This window comes from Dermacentor variabilis, chromosome 3 (assembly GCF_050947875.1).
Source record: "Dermacentor variabilis isolate Ectoservices chromosome 3, ASM5094787v1, whole genome shotgun sequence".
Classification (NCBI taxonomy): Eukaryota; Metazoa; Arthropoda; class Arachnida; order Ixodida; family Ixodidae; genus Dermacentor; species Dermacentor variabilis.
Window position 1 is genome coordinate 43229002 of NC_134570.1, and position 27488 is coordinate 43256489.

Consider the following 27488-nt stretch of genomic DNA (forward strand, 5'->3'; position numbering starts at 1 on the left):
GCCGCTTATCTTTTGTCTGGAAAGGCAGTCTTCCGTCAAATGTTCCCGAAAGAGGACAAGCTGACGCCCGCGGCGTGGTGTCCGCTTACGTCATGTTCATGGTTTCAACTTCACTGTAATTGTAATATGCGTTCATAATAGGTCCACTTACCTGCCGTCTTTTCCAGACTACTTAGGGCGATAACGCCGAGATTCCGCTGGAGACATGAAAAGGTTTTTCTGGCAAGAAACAGTGATGCTTTTCTTCTTCCTTCCTTCGATTTCTTTCTTTCTTTCTTTCTTTCTTTCTTTCTTTCTTTCTTTCTTTCTTTCTTTCTTTCTTTCTTTGTCTCAGTAGACCATAACAAATTAGGGTCGCTTAGCGCACACAAGGAAGGGCGGAAGGAGACAAGCGGAGCGTCTGTCTGTGCCTGGATTCCTGCCGCTGTATAGGGTAGCCAGCCGGACGTTCATCTGGTTGAACTCCCTTTCTATTCTCTTTCTGTCAAAGTTAATCGAACTTTCCTCATTGCCTTCTTTAAAAGTTCACCTTGGGTAGGATACAGTACTAGACGATCCAGTACTGTTCCGAAGTGCCCCCCCATCTTACCAACTCTTCCTCTCCTGGGGGAGAGGGGCGCCTTTGTGTCCAAGCTTTTCGGGCAGCTGGCGGATGCAACAGGTGGCAAACGGCAAATACCAGTCGCGTCCAAGCTGCTTTGTCCAGTACTCCCGGACGGCAGCGTTTCCTTATTGAAAAATTCGATGGAGGCGAAATGCGAAAACACCCCTGTGCTTAGATTTAGGTGCACGTTAAAGAACGCCAGGTTGTCGAAATTTCCGGAGTCCATTACTGCGGCACGCCTCATAATCATCAAGTGGTTTTGGCACGTAAGACCCCAGAATCTAATCTTCCTTATTGAAAACGACCTACCAAGTAGACCGGAAAAAGAGTACTTTTGGATCCTTTCGTAATTCAATATTTCACCTGACGCCAACTGACAGAAATAGATGCCAGTGGTAAGATAAGTTCTATCATACTGTCATAACTCCGATTAACTGATCAATAAAGTTTCTCTCTCTCTCTCTCTCTACATTCTGACAGAATATCAATCGAAAAACTCACAAAAGAAAGAAAGAAAGAAAGAAAGAAACGAAAAAAGAGAGATTGGGCGAGAAAAACGGAGGTGTAAAGGCAAGGAGGTTAACTGAAAGAGATTCTGGCTTGCTACCCTCCACCGAAGGAAGCATAAGGCGAAATGAAAGATGGAAATAAGAATTATTATGCGCTAGATGCACACCAACTACTAACATTAAAATTTATCTGGACAGGTAAACTGCACCTTCGGAACACCAAGAACGCCCCTCCTGCGATTAAGGCAAATTGGGCAAGCCACAATAAACGGGCAAAAAACGGCTGGTGACACCACTTTAATGTTCCCGCACTAGGACCACATGACGTGACTCGTTTTGACACTTTCTGTTGTGGACTATCTAGCAGTTACACTGTCTGTTGTGGACTATCTAGCAGTTCGTCGATAACGAAGCATTAAATCGCCTTTAAGGAAACCGAGAAGGCTTTTGGAAAGTATTTCTGCACGCAACTGGATCTAGTCCAAGAATATACATTAGAATTCGCGACGCTACGCTACGACCTGCCAAAGAAAGAGAGAAAAAATATCAGGGCCTATAGGCACGCTGCAGTGTACAGTTCGCGCGCTAGCTCAGTGTCATCTACAAGTGATACTGGTGATACTCTGGGAGGCCAACGTCAAAACCTGCAAATCGGGCGAGGCGCTATGTACGTTCGCCGTGAAATTTCCTTCTCTATGGTAGCACTTTCGATCACGAGGCAGGACTATCCGGGCTGTGAACATGTCGAAGTGCGCATGCTCTGCATATAACCGCACAAGTTCGATAACAGCGCGCGTGAGCTCATCAAAGCACAGCGCGTATAACACTCGAGACGATGCGATGAAAAGCGAGCCACCGTCGTTAGGAATGGCGCCTCATTTTCGTCCCCTCTCCGGCGGCCGTTATCGGCGACATTGGGGCGAATAATGAAAACGTCGTAGCGCCCTCTGAAAACAGTGAGCGGTGCCTATTTAGCGGTAACTCCGTCAAAAACGCGTTGGCACTAAGTCGCGCCTGTTTGAGGTCCCAGATGCGCGATCTAATTGCCGCGTTCACCACGTTCCAAAGTGTCGTTCAGGAGCGCACTCGACACACGTTCCTGTCTCTTCGATGAGCGAAGTGCCACTGACGGTGGTTTGGAGCAGACCGTCAGCTACAGTATGTATGTGTGTATGTATGTATGTATGTATGTATGTATGTATGTATGTATGTATGTATGTATGTATGTATGTATGTATGTATGTATGTATGTATGTATGTATGTGCGTGCGTGCGTGCACGCCACGTGACCGGCTTCCTACCCTTCACACACTTTTCCACTTTGACACTCCAACGCATAAAAAAAAAACGGAAGGAAAGGGGGGGGGGGGGTGGAGACGATGAAGCTTGGCCGCCATTTTTTCCTAACCAACTTTTTTCTACCGAAGAAGAGTTTTGAAAGGACGGCGTACCATTTGACCATCATTCAGTGTGGCCATTGGGTTCTTTACTGTTCGTGCGAGCGAACTATAAACTAATTCCTCCTTTTCGTTCCCCTTCTCCGACGAGATCAGTCTTACGCAGCAAATTCATGTCCATCGTTTACACTTCACTCTGCGCGCGAAGCAATGCTTCGAGCCGCCGCTGTACGTCAGAGGCGCTCCGATGCCGAGCACGAGGTTGCGGATTCAATTTCCTGTCTCGGCGAGCGCGTTAGGATTGGGGCTGAATACAAAAATGCCCGTGCGCTGAGCATGAAGTGATTGCCAAGGAACCCGGTCGTATTATTACGTAGCCTCCCACTATGCCGTCCATAATATATATATATATATATATATATATATATATATATATATATATATATATATATATATAAATGTCGCGACTGACTGACTGAACACTGGATTGTCTGACTGACCACTGGACTCAACTGACTGAACACTGACTGACCCTAATTTTCCGAAGCAATACATGGTATATATATGACTGACCACTGGACTCAACTGTGGTCAGTCAGACAATCCAGTGTTCAGTCAGTCAGTCGCGACATTTATATGGCTCTTATCCGCCTAGTCGGGCGTGAGCTGGAGCAAAAGGACACGGAGTCAGTTCGAAGTGGACACGCGGCCCCCGCCGCGCGCACGCACTCGAGCACTGCACGACCTGTGCGACGGCTACAACAGCTACGCAATCACTTATCTGCCCCCACGCGTCACTGAGGGGGGGTTTCCGGAGTGCTCTGCCGCGTCTTCGGGCACCGCTGACATTAGCAGTCCCGGCCGACCGATGACAGAGTCGTCGACTGAGCTTTCCTCGCTCTCTTATCGCGGCCAGCGTATACCCGCGCTGCCGCCGCTGATAAGAAAGCGATTGCCCCGCTTGCTTGTCGTGCTTTACGTGGCTCGCGGAGAGAACGTACACGACGCTGTCTGGCCCGCCGTCCTCACCTGCAGCATGCGCGCGTCGGACAACACATTTCATTGCATTTCCACCTTATCGTGCCGCCGCTACAGCGTAGCCTGCGGAGGTTGTACTGCCGAGCGATTTGATCGGGTCGGCTGTCTCGACATTCTTGATAAGCCAGGCCGTCGCATTCGCGAAGGACTGAAGTCCCGGCGTCTACGTGAACTCGACGGGAGCGGGCGTAGTCGGAAGTCGAGCTGACCCCGCCCGACTCGACCTCGTTTACACGCATACTCTGAGCTGAGAGCTGGGCGAGTCAACCAATCCTTTCGCAGGCGGGTCGACCCGATTCGCCTCGACGCGCTCGTGCGGTCCAACCCATTATTTCCAACCAGAACAATTCCGGTCCAACCAGAATAGTTATGTTTATTTCCCATTGTCGCCCTTTGTCATTGCCACTCCCACTTTCTTTAGCATCGCCGGGACCTGCATCTCAACGGGCCGGATTCTAAGAAACTAAGAAAAAACAAAGAATTGGAGGAAAAGGATCATTACAAATTTTTGACCCCGCATTGGTTGTCTTCACATCGAAATAGTGCATACTAAACAGCTCGAGTTTCCGAAGATGCAAATAGATACCGGTTGACAAACACAGTCGACGTATCAAACACAGTCGACATATCAAACGCCTGTTTAGAACAGGAAATCGGAATACGTTTAATACAGTTTCTTTTTTTCTTTTACGTTCCACAGATTGAGCGTGTGCGCTAACTGTTTATACCTACGATTGGGGAGTAAGCGGAAAAGAGGGTATACATGGTGCTGTGAGGTTCGGCAATCCAAGGCCCCCACGATGTTAGTCCACTTATGACAGCTGCGACGCTGTGAGTCGCATGCAGGGGGGTCGCAAGGCCCTGTCAGTTGATTCGCCCTGTCGACCTGTGCTGGGAGCCACTTGCGTTGATGCACAAAAGCGCCAATATTTCGAAAAAAAAAATATCGATACTGTCCGCACAATCTCGTCAGTTTAAATTTTTAATGAAATTTAGAATACTGCCGCGACTCTCGTCAATAAAGAAAGAGAGGAGGATAGGAGGAGGAATAAACTTTATTTGTCGTAATGAGCTGACGGTGGAATCGTCCGGGGTTAGCAGCTTCCCTAGTCCAAGATGCCGTGGGCGGTCTCAGCCGATCCCTAGCTTGCCCATGCTCACCAGACGATGCTGGTCTTCAAGAGTCGGATTTGTCAGCTGGCTGGTCTGTAGTTTCCGGAACATAGCCGCCTCTTCTCTGGTCAGCAAGGGATGCGGGGGAGGATAGGTACTCCTACACAGTCTGTAATGGCTCAGGATGTCGGCGTATCTTTTTTTTTTTTTTTCGGGACGCCACCGTGTGGGTATACCGGGGCTCGTGAACGATAGCCCGGAGAATGCGATCTCGGGCAGCGGCGTGAGCCGCTAGATTACCTGTCAGGGACGCGAAGAACATTTTGTTGTTTTTGTTTTTGCGTGCGCAGCGTGTCCTATATCACCCGTCTTTTCCACGTAAAGTGAAATACGTGTTGAAGATATATCGTCTGGTTGATGATGATGATGCCGATAATTCTCAACTATGACGCATGCCTATTAAATGCTAACGCAGTAGTTCTGTTTTGGTTAGTTTCTTTTTTCTTAATGCGAGGCATTTTTCTCAGAGGATACCCAGTTCTTGGCGTGTATCTCGGCCTGTATCCCGGCGTGCATTACGGCGTTTTCGTGAGCCGATCTCGACGGTGGCGCAGTCCAAAAATATGTGCTGCTGGGCCCCTTAGGTATGTGCCACTGGGTACGTGAAACTGGGCCGTTGGACATGTGCTGCTGAATGTAAACCGTTCGTTCGTTCGTTCGTTCGTTCGTTCGTTCGTTCGCTCGTTCGTTCGTTCGTTCGTTCGTTCGTTCGTTCGTTCGTTCGTTCGTTCGTTCGTTCGTTCGTTCGTTCGTTCGTTCGTTCGTCGGTCCGTCCGTCCGTCCGTCCGTCCGTCCGTTCGTTCGTTCGTTCGTTCGTTCGTCCGTTGTACCTCCCACTGCGGGCCGCTGGGGCTTGTCGGGACCGGAGGTCCGTAGACGTGTGAAGCTCACATGCAATGTTGGAGTGAGGATCGTAGGCGAGCCTGACATCTAGGATGTCTTGAAACACGACATTTATATGTTTACGTGATTTACAAGAATATAATCGTGACGACGAGAAGTAGTTCAGCTCAAGTTCACGCTGCCGATCTGTCAACAAAACGACAATCTCGTCTTATATCGCTTCCGTCTTCCCGGTCACACCATCTTCCTCCAATCCGATGCTAGGAGACAGGTGATATCAACTTCGGCCTTGACGTTACGATGACACATGATGTCACTTTCGGCCAATCCGGAAGTCTGAAGCACTTTTCCTTCGAAATATTAGCCCAAAACACGCGCACCTCACTGCGCACGAACAGGGAAAGAGGGAACCACACCGAGGACAGACAATGACCACGTTTCAGACACTGTTTCAGGCACGTGTCAGGCAGTTTGGGCCCGTCAGCGTTCCACAATGACGCCTTGCGTCCAGTTCGCGCTTTTCTCAGTCATCCCAGAGATGGAAATGAAAAGACAAAGGCGCACACGTCATCCACGGGGGAGCCGGAACCCTTCTCACTAGACGCGCCTTGATTCGTTACGGGCTTGACAATTAGCTGGCCCTCCTTGACTTCGCTTGGTCTGCTTGCAGCGGATGTATTATTTCTCCATGACACAACCGTTGCAAGGATCTCCTCACATCGTCGATGGTGTCTTACGTCGTCAGGCAACCGCTGCATATTCGTGCCCTGCGACGTTGGTCAGTGACTGGTACCGTGGGACCAACGCAGGATCACAACAGACCTTACCAGCTCGACGCGAGTCGGCGTCTCGTGCTGCAACAAATTGTGGAATGATTCGCAATGCATAGATTTCAATTACGGTTGAGTCTGCCAGTCTTAATTATTTTTTTTATTTTCAAGAGCGGGCAACCGTTTACGGGTGACCCGTGCTGTTGACAGGTGATCACGACGACGGCGAGGATGATCTTAGTGAGAGTATCAATGACGATGATGGTAAATGCGATAGCTGTCGAGTCCACTATACAGAACTGTTATTTAATCAGAACATCGCCATACACAGGGTGCCACAGCAAGTCTGCAAAGCCGCAAAATGTGCGCTGTGTGTCCGAAGAGCGCGTGCAGCGCCGCAGAGCCGACCATTCAAAGCTTAATACTGTCGAATAAACGATTGCAACCGTAAGTAGCTCGTACGATAACCCAATCATCTTCGCTTCGCAGCGAGGTCTACTCGCGTCGCTAATGCAGTCTCTCCTGCACAGTTGAGACGAATGGACCGGCACGCCAATGTCGTCGAACCGCCTATACGGACGTCACTATAGACTGGCATAGCTGCTCCTTTCAAATCTATATGAGCCGCATCTGCCTTCTTCTGCCGCATCTCCCCGCATCGAGTGTTTGCCCCCCGATAAGACACGCCCTCTACGCCTCGTCTGCTTTGCCACATGCACGCAGACACAGGGGGGAAAAAAAGAAAAGAAAACGGAGAGCGTTGGCAGCGAGAGGTCCATTAGGCAAGGAAACGCATTTCCTGTTATCTCACATGCGGCAAGGCTTGGCTGTAGTGCTGCCTTGTTTACGCATCGCGTAGAACGGCAGCTTGTTTTGAAAGCACCGGTTGGGCGGCCGGTTTGATGTGTCTTTCAAAGTACAACGTTTTCGGCAGGCGTCGTGCGCCTTCCGGAGATATTAAGCGGCTTAATCACAGGAGGAGGTGCCAAAGGTCAAGTCTGTCAGACTGACAGATAGACGGACCACGCATCCAAACGTTTTCTATAGTAGGCGCCCGTGCGTATCACCCGCCCCCCTCGGCCCCCTCACCCCTTTTTAATGCGTTCCCGTTAGGAGTGTCAAAATGAAAAGAGAGAGGTAGCAAAGAGAGGAGAGGCAGGGAAGTCAACCAGACGAGCGTCCGGTTTGCTGCCTAACCCTCGGGGTGAGAGACATGGCGAATATAAAGAAAGAAAAGAGAAAGGAAGTGATGACTGTGTGTGCAGTGAAGCTCCGTGACACCAAAGTGGAGTTGCATAGTTGGTGACCTGCGTTAGTGACATCCGGGCCGACCAAAGTGTCAGTGGTCGTTGCGCGAATATGAGGCTGCGGGTGAGCTATGACGCTTACTCGAGACTTGAAAGCACTGGATTAAGAGCAACCACCACTTGCACTGCACTTCGCGCTGACGGAGTATGTAACTTGCTGAAAAGTACACGAAGGGTATTCATGAGGGACCGAAGCATCACAACCACTTGCGTGTCTTCGGACAATTTATCGGGAGTCGGCACTGTGAACTATACCGCGGTGTGCAGAATTCTTTGATATGACTGTGACTCCGGCTGTGGCATCGGCTGTGCTTCGGCTGTGGCACCAGCTGTGGCTTCAACTGTGGCTTCAAGTGTAGCTTCAGCTGTGGCGGGTAGCGTGGGCCAACCTTCAGAATCGGTGTTATGTGGCACGACCTTTTAGACTCGACTCCGCCAGGCCTAGGTGGCAGAGGAGGAGGAGTTGTCGAATGTAGTGCGCTCTTCACGGAGACATCTGCGTTCTTTGAAGTCTGACAGAGTCGGGAGCGTCGCGTTCTAAGGGCCGCAACAGCTTCCCGACGAGACGAACGGTCTCTCACCATCTGCTTCAAGACCTCCCTTTCCTTCTTCAATTTGGCCAGTCCTTTGAGGTAGCATCATGGGACCCAATGCAATCGGGGCATTTGAGAACCGTGGCTTCACAGGAATCTGCAACCGGGGGCTTTGCGCAGCGCGAGCAAACTCTCGTGTTCTCGCACGCAGCGCTCACATGTCCTAGCCTCATGCAATTGCGGCATTGGAGGAACCTTCGGATAAACGATCGCAAGGGGTGTCTCAAATGGCCCACCTTGACGTGTGAAGGATAAGATTCGCCCTTGCACATTACCTTCACACAGCGGGATGCGCCGAGTCGAGACACGTGAGTTATGGCAAAGCCATTCACGGCTGGCTTCACTAGAATAGGCAAGTGAGCGCTGGAGATCCAGACGTCCACGTCCACAGTAGTGGTGCCGCTGTGCAGAGGAATATACGAGCGGACCTTCATGTCTCCAAGTTCCGTAAGCTTGCTCAAATTTCGCAGCGCAGTCTCATGTACAACGTCAATAGCCAAATCATTTTTCCGTGTGTCGACTCTGACGTACGTGAGTTGGTTTGGCGTCACCGCTTCAAGGTGCACCGAGACAGACTGTCTGCTGAGCCGCCTCAGGTTGTCGGTAGCACGTTCAGTTACAAACAGAATCGTACTGACTGCATGTATTCCGAGTTGGTCCTACAGTCGACGTGCTTGAAGACAGGTAGGCCCTGGTGTTTCTTCGTTTCGCCTTGCGGCTCCTCACAAGCTGAAAGTCATCATCGGAAAAGTATATATATATATATATATATATATATATATATATATATATATATATATATATATATATATATATGGGGGGGGAGGGTCTGCCCGGACTATTGTCAGTTGCAATGTGAGCTCCGGAGCAACGCATTGCCATGTGCTGAACGCGGACTAAATCATGGATACGGAACCTCAAAGAGGGACAACGTAATGCTAACGCATTTGTCTCGCATTTGCCGCGAAATCGCCAGTGATTTCTTTTCTACTTCTTTCCATCGCCTGCTCTTTACGTTTTCATACCCGTAATGGTTATAATAGTGGCTTATCTCGTAGCAATCCGTCCCTCATTTAGCAGTCGCTTCCTGTCTGCGAGTATGCTGATAACGTGTGATAAGCCTTCCTTATTGAGACATCGCGAAAAGTGGTCTAGGAGAAAGGCTTGCTTTGCCTTCCGTTTCTCCCTTTTGCGAACTCTCCCCAAGCTCCACTTCGCGCCCTCTTCAGATAGTGGCACACATTTGCTTCTTTATCACGGAGTTTGCCAACTGGTCGCACTATGTAAACGCCGCCGACGATAGGGCCTTCGTCTTGCGTGCGCTCTAGTGGCCACATGAGTGTTGGAGTGTCAGACGCTGGAGTGTTGGACCAACGCCGGCTATACGTTCCCTGCAACGAATGCGCTCTTAAACTTTCTGCGAGAGACCGGCCTCAGCGATCTATGTTTTAATTAGCTTTGTACGCTACGTGTTGTGGAGAGTGTTGTGCATGTTGACATGCCTGCGAGGTGTACGGCGCGTATCAATCATTTCATTTATCGTCGTTCCCATCTGGAGTAGCGTGCCGACAGACAAATTTCTCGGTTATCACTAGAGAGCCCCTCCCCTCTCTTTCTCTCTCTCTCTTATTGCTCCACCTGGCGCGGCTTAGCTAGAAGGCACAGCGCTTACATGTTCCATAGATGGCAACAGTATAGATATATAGTGAGTAGCGGTGTGCTAAAATTCTCTAATATTCACGCTCAGCAATATGCTGACGCAGAAGCACATATCCCTGTGGGGATATATGTTGGCTCTCATCTTCACTGAGTATGTCACGGCAAAGTTTGATTTAAAGAAAAAACAGGTTCGGCGTCACATTATGGACAACAATTTGATGACTCGGTAAAAATTCGCGAAGCTAGTTCACGGCCCACCTAGAGAAAGAGAGCTCACGAACAAATTGATAAGAGCATGGTCGCACGCCTGACACGCAACCGCGGCTGCAGAAGGTGAAAAGAAACTAACAAAAAAAACATTCGCACAAAGCACATGAAACAGTGATCGAATTTGCAAATCTATTCGTCCGTAAGGGTTCCTTGTCACTTACAAGTCGCCTTCGCTAATATTATGTCCAGCATCAGGATTGGCTGAAATATCCTTATACGAACTTTTCTATAGCGTAAGAGCTTTGTGTGTGTGTGTGTGTGTGTGTGTGTGTGTGTGTGTGTGTGTGTGTGTGTGTGTGTGTGTGTTTGTGTGTGTGCGTGTGTGTGTGTGTGTGTGTGTGTGTGTGTGTGTGTGTGTGTGTGTGTGTGTGTGTGTGTGTGTGTGTGTGTGTGTGTGTGTGTGTGTGTGTGTGTGTGTGTGTGTGTGTGTGTGTGTGTGTGTGTGTGTGTGTACGGGCCCGGGACACTAAAAGTCCCTCATTGAGTTTTAGTCGAACCTTGCGTCTGGGATAAAAGCGAAAAGACCACATCGCACCTCAGGCTACACTATGTGCTAAAGAAAAAAGTGTCAGCGACTAACCATATTGGAACTGCGGCACCTAGTCGTCCGTCTTTAAGAAAGTTGGCCCACTCAGTTGTGTTTGCTTTCGCGCAGAGTGTTCTCGAAGTTCTTGCGACGTAGGCTTGAGGACAAAAAAAAAAAGAAAGAAAGAAAGAAAGAAAGAAAGAAAGAAAGAGGCTGGAGGGGTGACCCATGTTGTTTGCGCAAGGGTCCCAGCTAACGTTGACGTCGACTCGTCTCCGTCGTCAGCTACTTCTTGGCAGCAGTTTCCATCCGTTATGCTAATGTGTAAAAACAAAATATGGACACGATCTCCGTCTCTGTGGAAGGGGTATCCATGAACACATTGAGATTGATAATATATTCGAGGAGTCTTGGCAGGGCGCTGCCAACTCTTTCAAGTGCGTGGTATATACGCGCTCCTGTACGCGAGAAGGACGAAGAGGACGCTTCGACCTCATTTGAATAGACTTCTTTCACGCCCACGTGTGCAGCGTGTAACGACGACGACACAGGTATACGGTCGAGCTCGTTCACAACGAACCGCTGCTTTGTGGCGCAACAAGTGATTGCGTTAGTCTATAGGGCTTGCCGTCAAAACAAACCTTCGGCAGAGCCAAACAAAATGTTGTATAATAGCCAACGTTAGACATCCCTAAATAACGCACATATATGATTATTTATTATTAATTTTTTTGACGGCTGTCTTAAATGCGTATATGGCCTGCCTGCTAGCACATGTAACCGACGATCTACACTTCGCTATATCGAACTATAGATATCCTGATACCGCAAAATTCTTATATATATAAGCAGGGGAAAATGAAAGAATATAGCCATAGTCATAGCCGTTCGCGACACGCCGGAGCGGTGTTTCAGCTGCGAATAGTTCAGGAAACCAATTGCTAATTAAGTAATTACTGAGTTATTGCTCAAATAACCTTTCAGTGGTGAATAGTTAAGAAAACAAATTGCTAATTAAGTAATTACTATACTAGCTTCTGCCTCAAATAACCTTTCATAGCTTCTTTCTTCTTTTTCTTTTAGTGTGTGTAAGTGTACACCGCGTGGCCAAAAATAAAGACGAACGAAACTACTAATTTGCCGTATGTGCAACCGTGTTTTACATACAGGGTTAAAAAGGTGAAATGTAGCGGGGAACGTCATGTAATACACATAGCAGATAACTGGTGGCGCTTTAGGGTAAAACGAAAGAAAGGAAAAAGGAAATGGGTGTCGAGGGAAGAAAAACTCGGCCAACGGCGGCAGCAGAGGATTAATAGCTGGCGTGCCGAGATCAGAACACTTCGCGGCATGGAATGGAGCCAACCTGACGCAAGACAGGGATAATTGAATATCGCCTTTTCTTTAATTATTAGCATGAATAAGTAGGGAGAAGTTTGCATCGAAATATGGTGCCGGCTACTCCTTTTTCACGTGGGTGACATGCATCACATATTATCGCATCATATCACAAATTTCGCGTAGTTTTAGGTATCGCAAAACTGAAAAAATTGAGGCACTATATACTGACTCATGTTAAGGGTAAGAAACATGTCAGACGCAGTACAAATACACATATTGACATTAGAGATAAAAGTGCACAGTAAGATTATCCATTATAAATGTGGCAAGCACTGCAATACAATACAGATACATACATATACAAAAAGAAAAAAAGAAGTATAGATTATAGTGGAAGGCTACAGCTCATGAACCGATGGAGACAAAGGAGGCCGGAGACAAGGTCGCGCGCGGACACAGATGACAGAAGATCAAAGTCGTGACAACGCAAAGAAGGCAGTTATTCCATATTTTCATGGAGTCTCACAGTACCTTAAGAAGATTGACCGGAGTGCAAATTTTGACGTTTTTTTCCGCGCCTAGAAAACTGGTGTCACTCAGTAAGCATACTTGCGCTCTCTTCCAAGAGAAGGTCCGGTGTAAAACTAATCACATACAGCGCTTCAAACAGTGTGCCCAGTGTGTCGTATGTGAGGCACCCATCTCATGTGGTAAAGCCTACATCGGGAAAACCGGTCGATGCATTAACGATCGGCTTAAGGAACACCACAACAATGTTAACAACATTATTCAAGGTCATCTAGGCGTGCACTGTCGCGAGTGTGGGTGCAAACCTATCTTCGACAAATGCAAGATTGTATCTAGGAGCGAATCAAGCCTTACTAGAGAAATTATCGAGGCTGCCGCAATTTCACGTGCTCGAAATAAGTGTCAGTTGTCCCTCGATAGCCTTGTGTGAAAAAGAGCTGACCTAGCTTCATTCAAATGCCAGGGTGCTATAGCGGTATGAGCAGGTTCTGTGCACATGTGTGATCTTGTTCTCCTTTTGCCAAGTGTTCGCTTTAAAACTAGCTCCGCACCGGCAAAATAAATGTTTTTGTCGAAATTCAGCGCTGTGTCTGTGCCCTCTGTGTGCATCCCTTGTCTCCGTGGGTTCCCGAGCTGCATACTTCCATTATGTTCAACCAACAAGCCCAACTAGTTACTCTGCTATAGATTATACATATATACAATGCGCATACGTACAGTGAATGTTTTCCCCAGGCGAAACTCGGTATTACCCCGCAGTATCTGGTGAGCCACAATAACTCTTCAAGAGCAGTGAACGTGCTTTTTTCATGGCTATTTGTTGGCCACGGTCTCAGCAGCTTCTAACGGCCGGCTCATTGGTCTTCGATCGAATCTCATAAGTTTTGACGCCAGCCGGTTTCTTCGTTCAAAATGTTTGCTGAATTGTAAAAGTAGATGTCGCGCGTCTTCATCTGCGCTGTGATGTTTTTCAGCTCGGCCAATAAGTTATAAAACCTTCGCTTGTGCGAGTGTGTGTGTGGGGGGGGGGGGGGGGAGGGGGGGGGCGTGAGTGGGTGAGTGGATGCGTGTGCGGGTGTGTGTGGGTACGCGCTACCCAGTCTCAGACGGTGAATAACAGTTTCGAGACGCCTGTTGAGCTCTATCGGTATAGGAAATTCAGTAAGGGATCAATATTATAAAGATCGGAAGACTTATACGAGTTCAGTCGAAACGTGTTCTTTATTGCCTTCGTCCTGCGACTTGACTTAGGTGGTGGGGCGGTGGTGGTGGTGATGATGATGATGATCTCAAGTTTCGGCAGTCTACTCACATGTTCGCCTCGCGCAGCCCGTGTGGCCCGCCGGGAGCGCGAAGTATTACGGGGGGTCTACGTATATCTGCCCGCGCAAAGTTGGTCGTGAAGCTTCACGTGAAGCAGCCGGCTGGAAGCGGCTGAAAGTAATGGGTTGGTAAAGTAAAAAAGTTGGGCTAGTTGGTGAGTAATCATTATACCTTGCTGGTGAAGCAGCGCACTGACACGGACACAGTGAAGACACACAGTGAGTGTCGTCTTTTCTTGTGTGTCTTCACTGTGTCCGTGCCAGTGCGCTGCTTCAACAGCAAGGTATGATAATGGGTTGGATTTCAACAGTACGCGGAGCATACTGTTGAAATCCAGCCCGCTATTTCTATGCAGTTCAGCAAAAGCAGCGGATCCGTCACTTTTCTTTCTTACTGGCTACATACCCGCGGTGCCTTTCTTTATATTTTCGTTATTCAAGCGACACTATAGCGCAAGAAGGTTACAAAGACAACGGCTGCTCTTTCCATGTATTATCGAGGGAGATAAATTACGAGTCCTCTATGCCGCCTCAATACCCCCCCCCCCCCCTAAATTTCGACTTTATGTTTACTTCCTCGTCCTCGCCTCCCGATTCTTGGTTTCTCCTTCGAAGTAGGTTATGCCCTTTCATCCAGGAACAGCAATCTTCGCGATGCAACGAGCATGGTTTCTTTTTTCGCATCCACTGTGTCCGAATACAATGCATGAACAACGAATATTCCTTTATATAGCCCTATGACCATGTAAAAGAAACAAAGCGATTGCCCTCTCACCGCAATCCAACCGACTGAACATTGTGTCGATGCGAAAATGCCGTATAGAGTGTGGTGGTGGTTGGCTTTGCCAACCTGGGTGGTGATGCCTGGCCGGCGTATGATGAGCTTCGTTTGTGTGCCTCTCCGTGACGCAGGACCTTTCATGATGGCGTACCTGACCCTTCTCGTGGTGTGCGGCATGCCCATGATCTGCATCGAGATGGCTGCCGGTCGAGTGACGCAGTCCGGGCCCATCGCTGCCATCGCCAAGCTCTGTCCGCTCATGAAAGGTATGCGCACGCTTCCTTCGCCGCCCCATTTCATTCAGCAGCTCCCGCACACTCTGTGGGTAAATCGTAAAATATCGCAATAGAAGAAATGGGCATTCAATGCGCCCGTAAGGAGAAGACAAGTCACGTGTGCTTTCGTTTTCAATCAGAGCGACTGATTTATTTCAGATTTACTGGCTGACATGTCGAGTACACGTTTCACTGTGTGCTTGTTTATGTTTGTTTGTTTGTTTGTTTGTTTGTTTGTTGTGCGCGTGCGTGTGTGTGTTCCTATTCCGAAGCCGCTGTGAAGACGATTTGCTAGGAACAGCACCTACGTAAAAGCTTAAACAGCGTGCTAACAAAGCGCCTTTACAAGAGCTCTCCCGCACACCTAGAACAAATTCGTTTAATTACAGTTTTCGTAGAATCTCTTATTCGCATTCGTCTGTTGAGAGCGTTTGGAATAGCTATTGACAGACACTATCATTCGAGGCGACATTTTTTATCGAGTGAAGGTAATGTAAGAAAAGGAACATGATACATGTAGTACCGGTGACCGCACGCTCTAGCTCTCTACCATCGTGTTGACATCACAACGGCCGGTTTCTAGTGGTTGTGACGGAGACAACGGACAAGACAGCACAGTATAGTGCATATAGGAAAATACATGTTCAGCATAGAGAGAAAGATTAACGGACTATTTAGATAGAAAGCCTGTACTCGGGCGAGTCGGTGATCCATCACGACCAGTCGGCACACTCAGAAACAAAAGGACTAAAAGTTAACCGCGTGTCCATAATTTCGTCTTTCATACCTTGTGTGTCCTAGGGCTCTATAACGTAAAGCTATTCCATACATTTCTGTTCCAATTTCTGCAACGAGCCGTGCACGATTGGTCAAAAAAATTTCGGGCTAGCCCCCAACTTTGCCCGTCTGTTACACGACGTCACAAAAACCGCGATAGCACCCCATTTGATATGACGTGTACACACTGATTACGCATGATTAAACCGAACAAAGAAAATAATTATTTCTGATTCGACACCTTTTCACCATTAGCCTTTTGCTATTGGTCAAAAGTGTTCAGGCTGCGCCCACTTCGCCTACCTGTCACGCAACGTCGCAAAACCGCGAAAGCTCAACACGTCAAAGTGACGTGTGCGCGTTAAAGATGAGTTAATATGCCGAACAAAACTGAATTCTTTTTGTATAGCCAGAGATTACCCCGTTCCGAAAGCAATAAAACATGGCTGCCCGCCGATCGGTCAGGCACTCGCCACTCGTACCTGCCGGTGAGCATGGATTTATTTCTGTATAATAAACCCATTTGCGTGGCAGTAAAACGTTATTGAGCCCTTTCGGCAAATATACGACATCGCTCTGTCAACTCTTCCTTGATGAAGATCCATTTTAGCGGCATTCTTATTCGTCCGTTGCACGCCGCCGCGATTTTCGACCACTCACCGCAACCTGAGTAAGGGGAAGCGGACCAATCGCAGACGCTCGCACCACCCTCTTCATCTGGTTATCTACTTTCACTGAGCTGGCTCAGCCACATGGAAACCCTCTCCACTTGAGCGCGCTCCTAGACTGTTTTCAACCAATTAGATAAGAAAAACCACTCAATGTAGGCAATGTTATTCGCTTTGAAAGCGAACAAAGGTGACCTCCTATGAACGAGGAGAGAGTTTGATCGGGCTGTTCAGACAACGCTGCCGGTCACCGCCTGATGCTTGCGTCGTCTGATACCCAAGTTTCAGGTCAGAAGATTGGAATTTTAAAAAAAAATATTGGTATAGTTTTACGTTACAGGGGCCCTATCGTGCGCGGGCTGGCTGCGAAATTTACACATATTATCATTCAACAACAGCGCGCGGAAGGCGGCACGGAAAGAACTCGTGACGTAGAAGGGGGGCCGACACCGCGTTTCGCAACGTGCCGGAACTCGGCCGGTTTTGAATGATAGTCTGGAAGAAACCCAGTGGGACGGGGTTGGGCGCTGCGCAGAAAAGCCAGCCAACCGGCCAGCCGAGCGGCCAGACTACACCGACGTACGTTCAAGGACCGTCCGTCGCGCTGCTGTCACCATAGGTTGTTTGTAACCGGCGGCGCTTCCTGTATCTACTCCGCATTGACGGACGAGGAGGGACGGCCGGACGGGGCCCTGCTGCTTTCTTTCTTTTTTTATTATATACATACATATTTCTTTTTTTTTATCTCGTGCCCTGGCTTTCAGTGCAATCGTGGCTCGTTTCCGCCCATAGAGTGGCCTTCGCCTCTCCTATAGAGTCGAGTCAATAGAGGCCCAAAGAGATGAATAGGAGCGCCAGCAGAGCGCGGAGGCTATTCGGGAGACGTTGCGGGCAGCCACGAATGTGACCTCTTTTGTATTATTTTATTTATTTCTGAAGGTAAATTGGCGAGAAATGTGCTCAGAAACATCCACTTGAGTGGTGCTATCGATGCAAATGTATCCGTCCGTCGTACAGAACCAAAACTACGTATACGATGGCGATGGTATTTCTGTAAGCTGCCATTGACGTCTACATCGCGCGCGCTGACGAAGATCCACCACGCTTACGTGCTTGTAGGCCTCATTTGCAGTGAAACGTCCAGAGATGTGGCCATGTTTTCTTTTTCTTTTTTTTCTGAGGGTGAACGGGAGTGAAAGGAACACGGAGTCAAAGTGACCTTGAGAATTATTATTTTTTTAGCCAATGAAAATGATCGCTTTGTGTGTAACGTGGCGCGCATAACGTATCGAAAGCAGGCTGCAGGAGCGCGTCTTTTCACCCATAAATAATTGCCACTTTCTTTATACGCTTATCAAAAGCCTTAGCTTGCGTCCAGTATCTATCTATCTATCTATCTATCTATCTATCTATCTATCTATCTATCTATCTATCTATCTATCTATCTATCTATCTATCTATCTATCTATCTATCTATCTATCTATCTATCTATCTATCTATCTATCTATTTCGAGTTATGGGTTACACATTTTGTTTCCTATAGGCCCACTACGTCATGGAAATTTTCTCGGCGTCGTCTTAAATTAAGCACAGACTCGTGACGTCATTCTTCGTTTAGTCGACCCTCATGCACAGCGGTACGCGAGTTATCAGAGGAGGCGTTCAGCTTGTCAGATGAATTTTTGTGGCCAGTCAGCGACTGAACGAAACTATGCCCGCCGGTTTCTTTTTTGGCGTAATAGAACAAGATCCAATTGACCAACAGTGGACGTTGAGGATAGGCTACATCAGGATGCTGCTAATTAATCTGTTATACGACGAGGCGACCTTGCGGAGAAACAAGACGAACAACAACAGAACTACCGTGTTGAAAGCCGACCTGGTGGGAGCGAGCAATGAACTCATTTTCTTTTGTCTCGATGGAGGTATGTTGGGTGAACAGTCGCTGGAAGATGCTAGCGGAACACGCCTATCCCGAAAGCATGGTGAAGCTGTTTTAGATAGTGTTTGCCAAAAGGCATTTCTCCTTCTGATTTGAAAAACGGCAGGTTCACGCAAGTCGCTGATTAGAAAAAAGAAAAGCGTGAACTGAACACCTTGACAAGGGTGTATTGGATGGTCGTCGTGCAAAACAGTGCCGTGCGAGCATGGACGCAGCTTAATTTACAGAGACAAAGGGTACTTGTAATTTCTCACCTATACGCGACATTTTCGCTGTGAAATACACTTTGACGCCATCGTTGCGGTGCCTAATTACTTGCCTATTTTGTCCGGGAGAAAAAACAATGTCAGAGGTATCGGCTCGTCGCCTGCGCCGGTGCCGGACAGAAAATATAGAACAAGCGGGAACTGAACCGGTGGCACCGTCTGTCTCCGCAACGGCGATACAAGGAGCGCGATGAATTTCACTCGCAGCCCATAATTTCGCGCTAACAGCGACAGGCGGCGCCACTAGTTCCCGCATACTCTACCCTTTTTTGCATGGCATCGCCGCAGGCGGCATGGTAGTTCTGGTTTATTCTGCACTATAACTAGGGCAGCTAATACACTCGAACGTGATAGCAAGATGCGTACAACGCGAAGTGTCACCTCTGTGCGGGCATTTGTATTTTTGTATTCTCTTCTAACTTAAAGTGGCACCAACATATTGACCTTATTTGCGAAGAATCGTTTAACAAAATAGGTTACTTAAAGGGACACTCAAGGCGTCGCTAATAATTTAATAAGAAGTTACCGAACGAATCGAAGCCAATTTGTTCAGATAAATTATATTACCTCTGACATTTTGCCTATAAAACAAGGTGTACCTCAGATCTCAAAACTTGGCCCACTATTGTTCTTAATTTATGTAAATGATATTGTACGAATACCCGATTCCCCTGACCTGGTAATGTATGCCGATGATACCAACGTGTTTTTTACTTCCAGTGACACTGCTGAGCTTTCTGTCAGTGTTAATGCGTATCTAAATCGCTTATCAGTGTGGTTGAGTGCAAATAGTCTTGAATTAAATACTGCAAAAACAACATACATTTTATTCAGGGCTCGTAACAAGACCATGCCTAATGACATAAACATTAATTACAATGGCATAGCAATTAACCATGTCCAAAAACAAAAATTCTTAGGCGTTTGGTTTGACGAACATTTATCTTGGAGTTCGCATATAAGGCTGCTATGCAATGACCTTTCTAAATCTGTCGGTATCATTAACAGGATAACCCAGCTGATTCCGCTTTGGCTCAAACAACAGTTATACAATACTCTCCTTTACTCTAAACTTTGCTACGGGGTGCTGGTTTGGGGTACAACTTCGAAAACAAACTACAACAAATTAATTCTTTTCCAGAAACGAATCCTTTGTATATACTGCAATTACCATGGACGTTTTGTAGACCTTGCAACAGCTTCATTATTTCAACGCTGCTCCCTTCTTCGAGCAGACAGAATATATTATAAGAAACTTCTGATGACTATACACAAACAAAAATTATTCACCAAAATAGACAACGATGAAATACCTCGTTATTCACTGCGCCAGAATACCAGACACTCACCGAAAACAAGAACAAATTATCGTAAACAAACTTTCATATATCAGTCGATAGAAATAGTAAACAAGGTAGGATAACTGTTAAACTTGAGTGCATCAGAAAGCACCTACAAAAGACAGCTTAATGCATTATTACTCGCCGATGACATTGCTTTCACTAATTATTACCATTTTCATTTTATTGCATCTGTGTGTAGACATGTATGACCTAACAAAGAGTGCATACTGATAGAATTTGTGATAATGTTTATGCGGCTTACTGGTTCTAACGAACAAATATTGTAATCATTTTTGTCACTGAAATTATGATCTCTTGTGCGAAATATATATGTGCGTTATATATGTATTCATTTGTACTGATTTTATCCGCTCTTGTAACCGTGGGGTCTGGGACCTCTGTCAGGCCTTTGTGCCTTTAGTCCCAGTCTTCCCTCGCTCGGACGAGAAATAAAGTGCATATGATGACGATGAAACAATAAATCAGTTTAGACTAACAAAACATTGTTTGAGAACCCTGCAGGCAGTCATTTCAAAATAATAGTTTGGTTATTAGATGATAAAATGAAGGTCGAATTATCAGTATTTGAATTTCGCGCCGAATCCCCGATGCCGGTACGTCAGTGTAGCGTCAGGGACTCCAAAGTATGTTTTCGCATTTGGGCCGCGTTGGCTGAATACAGGTTCCCGAAACTTGCTATCTGTAACATTTGGTTCCTTTAGAACACAATGTATGTAGTCTGTACGCCTGTATAAGTAAGTAGGCGCTAGAAGATGCCATCATAATCCATGATGTCACAGCAACCAGGTGCGGGAACTCCAAGGAGGCGTCGCTACCCGCATTTCGTTCTTGCACGTCTTCTGGCTTACCAAGCGTCTTATTGTGGTGAGAATGGTGTTTTTAGTGTCGTAGAAAGGTAACTTACTGATGCAGAAGAAATCATTTTTCTCTTTGTTGTCCCTTCAAGAAGAATTTCAAAAGGCGCGACTAAAAAATGTAAGCTAACAGCCTATGAATCGCTGGTCAGGCCTCTTCTTAAATATGCGTCAGTTGTGTGGTCACCTCATCTTGTACATGACAAAGATTGGCTCGAGTCTGTCCAGCGTAAAGCTATCAGATCCATCTTTGACCGTTACGACCGCAACTTTTCCCTTTCAGAGCATTGCCACGTCCCGAGCACAGTTGACACTTGGAATAAACTTGATAGTTCTTTGCGAAAATTCCACATGCACGGTTTGCAAAGCAATTGTCTAATTATGTGTTTTGATGTCTTCTTTTTTATTATTTATTATTTATGTAACCACTCCTGCAGTGTCTAAAACCTGATACAGCCGTGTCTGTAAATAAATAAATAAATAAATAAATAAATTCGGAGTGTGAACGATCCAGCCGTGTAGCCGAAATAGTGTGCATCTGGCACTCCTGTTCGTGCGACATTCTGCATGATAAGCGTATACGCGCCTCCTCGCTTTCCCTTTGCTGCTAATTGTATATATGTGTTCAAAACAAATAATAATAGCTGAACCCTCTGCCCTTTGTTTCCATTCGGCGCAACCGCCGCTTCATTACGGTGCGCAGGGAACAAAGCGAGACGTTGTACGAACGCGCGCGAACGTAAATGGCTCGACTGGCCTTGAGACTTGGCTCTCTCGGCACCGACTTCCTTTCACGTGCTGTGTAACGCGGGAACGCGTGGCGTATTTTTCGCTGTGGCATGACTGCTACAGATGGCAGGAATTAGTATCTTCGCATGGCCAAAACAGGTATTGAGGAAGTCTGCGAACAAGGAGCTATCTGGCAGCACGTGCATGCGTTTATATATATATATATATATATATATATATATATATATATATATATATATATATATATATATATATATATATATATATATATATATATATAGGTAGCCAACCAGCACGTCGTTACTTCGGCATGCCTTAAAATTTTGTGTCCCGAATTAAGCACAAGGATCTGGCACCGGCATCACGTGATCATGTGTTTCATGATCATTTCATGATCATGATCATGTTTCATTTCAGATTCATGTGTTTAATAGATGGCCCGAGGCCTGTCTGGGGAAGCTACGGAGATATTGTGGGCACACTTCCCAATTCCCGCTTGTAGTCGCATTTTGCCGCCATGTTTGAGTTTTGAGCCAATCGGAGACGGTGTAGCCGCCCCATGATCCAATCAGCAGAGCCAGCATGGCGGCGCATTCGACAATATATGGCGGTAGGTGACATTGTTCGCCCCCGGTGAGGTGAAGGTAGATCGAGTCAAGTATTGCTCACTGTATGTTATACTATATGAACAGATCGAGCCCCTCCGTCCTTCTGATCCTTACTGCCGCATATGGAAGCTTCACAGCTGTAAGCGACACAGAATGCAAAATTTAAGCCTGACGTACGTCATACCAATTTTGTAGCCCGTCTGTCGCAACGACCGCAATATAATGCGGTCTTTATCATTACTATGGTACTTGGGCAAAAAAAAGCTGCCAAATGATATAGAACACCGTCCACGCATGGAATTTTTCTCGCGCATACATACATGTATGAATGTGTGGCATATATATATTACGTAGATATATGCACGAATGTATGTATGTAATATGTAAACATTTAATTTCGTTCCACATAGCTTCCACTAAGTAAAAGCAAATTGCTCCGCATAATGGAACTAGATTAAGAACATGCATGTATGTATGTATGTATGTATGTATGTATGTATGTATGTATGTATGTATGTATGTATGTATGTATGTATGTATGTATGTATGTATGTATGTATGTATGTATGCGATACGTTGCACTGCAGGCGTGGGCCTGGCGGGCGTCGCGGCCTCGTTCTTCATGACGGCGCTGTACGCGGTGCTGTTCTCGTGGGCCCTGTTCTACTTCTTCAACTCGTTCCACGGCGTGCCTCGGTGGGCGAAATGCGCGAACTCCTGGAACACCGGCCGTTGCTCCGAAGACCCCGTCACGCTGGTGAGCTTCACTCTCTCTCGCACTTTGCTCCACCCGTCGGGCAGGTATCGTTTTAGTGGACTTCTAGGTTCCTGCACCTGGGACATTTGCCGCGCAAATGCAAGTGGAGGAGGGAGGCGGATAAATATTAAATAGACGCTACATACCAACATTACATGAGCTCGCACCAGTAAAGTATTCGCTGTAAACGGATTCATTTATCTGGAGTGTCGTCACGAATTTCAATGTATCTTGTCGTAATTACGCTAATTTGATTGATTGATTGATTGATTGATTGATTGATCACTATTCCTAAATGCGAATATTTTTCGAATATTTTGAGACGTGAACTGCATCCAGGTACACATATAAGTAGAGCAAAAGTACAGTAAATTTTCACCCTTGCGAGAGTAGTGTAGACAAAGAAACATTAGAACTTGCGCAGTGGAGCAGGCTTACGTCTCTTAGGCAGCCATACTTTAGAAGCTATACAGCGACCATTCACGCTCTCCGAAGAGTGTTCTGCATGCGAAGAAACTACTTGTTCGCTCCTAATGCTCCATTTGTGCCTTTAATAAACAACGCTTCATAGGGTACTGTGTAATGATAAAAACTAGTTAACTTTAAGTATACTGTAGTGTGAACATTGTTTTGTATTAACTGTGATAACCACTGTTCATTTATTCGAAAACTATTCGATTCGATTCGATTCAATTCACTTCCGGCACTATTAGACTCGTATTCTATTCGGTCTCAAAAATCACTGTTCGTACACCCCTATCATTTTCTATTTTGATTCTTCTTTAAACTGTATGCTTCCAATGTTCGCTATGTAATATGTACATATCCCCTTCGTAAAGAGCGAACCCTCAAAGTAAAATAGATAGATAGATAGATAGATAGATAGATAGATAGATAGATAGATAGATAGATAGATAGATAGATAGATAGATAGATAGATAGATAGATAGATAGATAGATAGATAGATAGATAGATAGATAGATAGATAGATAGATAGATAGATAGATAGATAGATAGATAGATAGATAGATAGATAGATAGATAGATAGATAGATAGATAGATAGATAGATAGATAGATAGATAGATAGATAGATAGATAGATAGATAGATAGATAGATAGATAGATAGATAGATAGCGTGGCTCACTAGCCTGCTTTCGGGGAAGGGTTGACGGAAGGGAAGGGTAAGCACGCGCATAACGCGCAGGTGATGAGCCAGTACGGCGGCTTCCGCAACCCGGACGCCCCGCCGCCGCCGCTGACGCTCGAGTTCCCCAACGTGACGAGGCCCGCGTTCAACTGGAGCGCGGTGGTGAACGCCACGACTCCGGGGTTCCGCATCCCGGACCTGGAGCTGGACATGACCCCGCGGCCACGGTCCGCGTCAGCCGAGGACGACAGCTCGTGGGTCTCCTACACGCTCTCCAAGCACACCACCACCGCCCAGGAGTTCTTCGAGTGAGTGTCGTCCCGGCAGAGCATTTAAACAGAACCTTTGGAACGCCGCTTCGCCTGAAGTAGATGCCGCTTTAGCGGCCGTAGACCACTGAATAATGGCGCGTTGTCACTGCGAATTCGTTTTATTGTGAAATCTTCGTTTACAGGTTGCACTGAATTTCCTACTCATGGTTGAGCCGTCGCCGACGACGCTGGCACTGGCAGTAATGGCATTTGCAAAATGAGATCCTGTTTGACGGAAGATTTAGCGGTGGTTAAATGGGAGCAAAGCCCGTCGTCCTTCGCAGTACCTAGAGGCAAAGGCACGTTTTGAGTAACAAGATGGGCAAGCGTCCCCATCGAGAACTCCCCAGATTTCTCTGGGGGGCATTTGGGTCGGGAACTTTCGAGAGAGGCGGTCTCATTGCTATGCACCGTTCTCGTGGTGGCTGAACCAGGGGCGCTATAACGTAAAACTATTCCAAACTTTTCTATTCCAATTCTGTAATCAGCCCTCCGCGATTGGTCAAACACTTTTTTGGACCACCCCCATTTCGCCTGTCTGTCAGGCGTCGTCACGAAACCGCGATAGCTCCCCATCTGATATGACGTGTATAGACTGATTATGCATGATTTGACCGAAAAACGAAAAATAGTTATATCTGATTCGACGCCTTTTCGCCATTAGCCCCCGGCTATTGGTCAAATGTTTTCGGGCTGCACCCACTTCACCTGCCTGTCACGCGACGTCACAAAACCGCAAGAACTCATCACGTAAAAGTGACGTGTACGCATTAAACGTGTATTAATATGCCGAACAAAACTGAATTTTTTTCTGAATAGCCGCAGGCTGCCCCCGTTCCGAAAGGAATAAAAGATGGCTGCCGCCAATCGCTCAGGCGCTGGCTACTGGCACCTGCCGGAGAGAACGTGTTTATTTGCGTATAATAAAACTTCTTGCGTGGCCGTGTAACGTTTTCGAGCACTTTCGGCACGTTTACGACCTCATTCTGCCAACACTTCTTTGCTGAGGATCCGTTTTAGCGTCATTCTTAAGCTTCCGTTGCACGCGCCGCTATTTTCGACCAGCCACTGCAAGCTAAGTAAGGGAAAGCGGACCAATCGCAGACACCGGCACCACCTCCTTCATGCGGTTATCGACTTTCAGTGCAGTGGCTCGGCCCTATCGAATCCCTCTCCACTTGAGCGTGCTCCTCGCCTCTTGTCAGCCAATTAGATAAGACAAGCCGCTCAGTGTGGGCAATGTTATTCGTTTTTCAAGCAAAATACAGTGACCACCTATGAACGAACAGAGCGTTTAATTGGTCTGTTCAGACAACCCTGCGGGTGACCGCCCGGTGCTTGCGGCGGCGGTTACGCAAATTTGACGTCATGAGATTGGAATAAAAACATATTGGAACAATTTTACGTTATAGGGCCTCAGCATACCAGCAGCTCCCGTAGCTACCAACACTAAAATTTTATGCAGTAATATTTGTAGCAATTTCTACGGTCGTGCCGTCACTGTCGTCGTAGTCGTAGTTGTCTGGTTACCGCGGCCTCTCTGCACGTGACTCGGTGTTTGATTCTGCGGGCACTAACGCCGCAGTGGCGTGGAGGTCTAGACGAGCGCCACGGAGTTGCACACCTCGAATCGTAGCACGTGGACTTTGCTATACGGTACGCAAAGTTTCAATCCATCAGCCACCGGAGATGAAAGCGGAACGACCACGAAAGGGCCGTGCGAAGGAGCACTGCTATCTGCCGGAGGTCCATACGTGCGAAAGCGGCCGTGTAAACACTCGGTTCGTCGCTTCCGTCACTTCGCGCGGCCTCGAGAGAGATAAATAATAAAAAAGAAACGAAGATGGCGTCTTCCACGAGCCCGTTATCTTTATCGGCGTCAAAACGAAAGCAAAGACCGGAGCTCAACGTTTATTTATTTTTATTTTCCCACCCCGACAAACATGCGTGCGCGCAGCCTAGGGAAGTGGGTAGAAGGCTTTTAACGGCGTCAGCTTTTAATGCTTCGCTTTTGTCGCGCTGCGAGGCGAGAGATACCTCGGGAGTCTGGAGAGACTACGACCTCACCTGCGCTGCGCGACGCGGAGCAATATTAAAGCGACTCTCCGGCAAGGTCTTTGCCCCTCTTGAGAAACGACGTCATCGTCGTGAAATGTGTAGCGTTTACGTGTATATATATTGTTGCAGGAAGAAAGCAGGCCCACGAGTGTAAAATAATGTATATTTACAACTGAGGTGAATGGCGCTCAGGCAACTGCCAGACTTCATATATATATATATATATATATATGTATATATTCTCTGGTAGGAATTCTATCTCGACGTTCCTTGCGTCGGTGTCTCATTCAAACGTTGGCGAGTAAAACAAACACTCAAGTCAAACGAAATCAAACATTCGCTTCTGTTCAGTTAAGCAGGAGACACACGGTACGATTCGGCGTCCGATCCGACGTGCGGCGCCGCGTGCTCCGGCATGCGGCATACGACGATTCGGGTCACACGGTGCGTGCATCCGAAAGATTGAGCGGCGCGTAAGCTCCGCCCAGATCCAGCCCCCCAGCTCGACTTCATAGCCACGTCGAGAAACGCAATATAAACAACTCTGCACAACACTGCTTCGCTTTACACGAACAGTGTCAATAAAATGATGCCCCTGCAAGAGTGACAGAACACTTCACGACGGCGCGTTGTCCACTGACGACTTCGCTAACAGCCATCGATAGGGCCGGTAGGCCTAGCTAGGCAGACGGCGCTTACGATCCAACCCGAACTCGTCGAAGAGCGCTTATGTTTGCCAAAACAATTAACACTGTACACTTAGGTCGCCCGTAATTAAATACAATTGGTTTACTCGACGCAGTCGTTGCAAAGGGCAAACGTGCAAGCGAAGCGAGCAGCGTCGCTCAGACGGTCGGTGTGGGATGGCTGCCCGCGAAATGCTCTCGCGTCGCGGCTCCCGATCTCGCCAGTAGCTTAGTGCTAGTGTACTAGGCGCTGCTTTGCATAACAGGCACACGTTCGAGATAATTTCACTGAACTGGTAACTATTTCTTGTCGGAAACAAACTGCAGCAGGCAAGGAAAAAAGAAACACTGCGAAAAAC

General features: G+C 47.2%; 1 protein-coding gene across 1 annotated transcript in view; it reads left to right on the top strand.

The window, feature by feature from the left end:
• The window catches only part of LOC142575465 (sodium- and chloride-dependent GABA transporter 1-like), a 106856-nt gene that overhangs the window by 50758 nt on the left and 28610 nt on the right, over positions 1 to 27488 (top strand). Inside the window, exons 2-4 of the mRNA XM_075684848.1 lie at positions 14793 to 14927; positions 22754 to 22923; positions 24132 to 24382. Coding sequence (XP_075540963.1) covers positions 14793 to 14927; positions 22754 to 22923; positions 24132 to 24382 — 556 coding nt within the window. The remainder of the gene's footprint in view (positions 1 to 14792; positions 14928 to 22753; positions 22924 to 24131; positions 24383 to 27488) is intronic.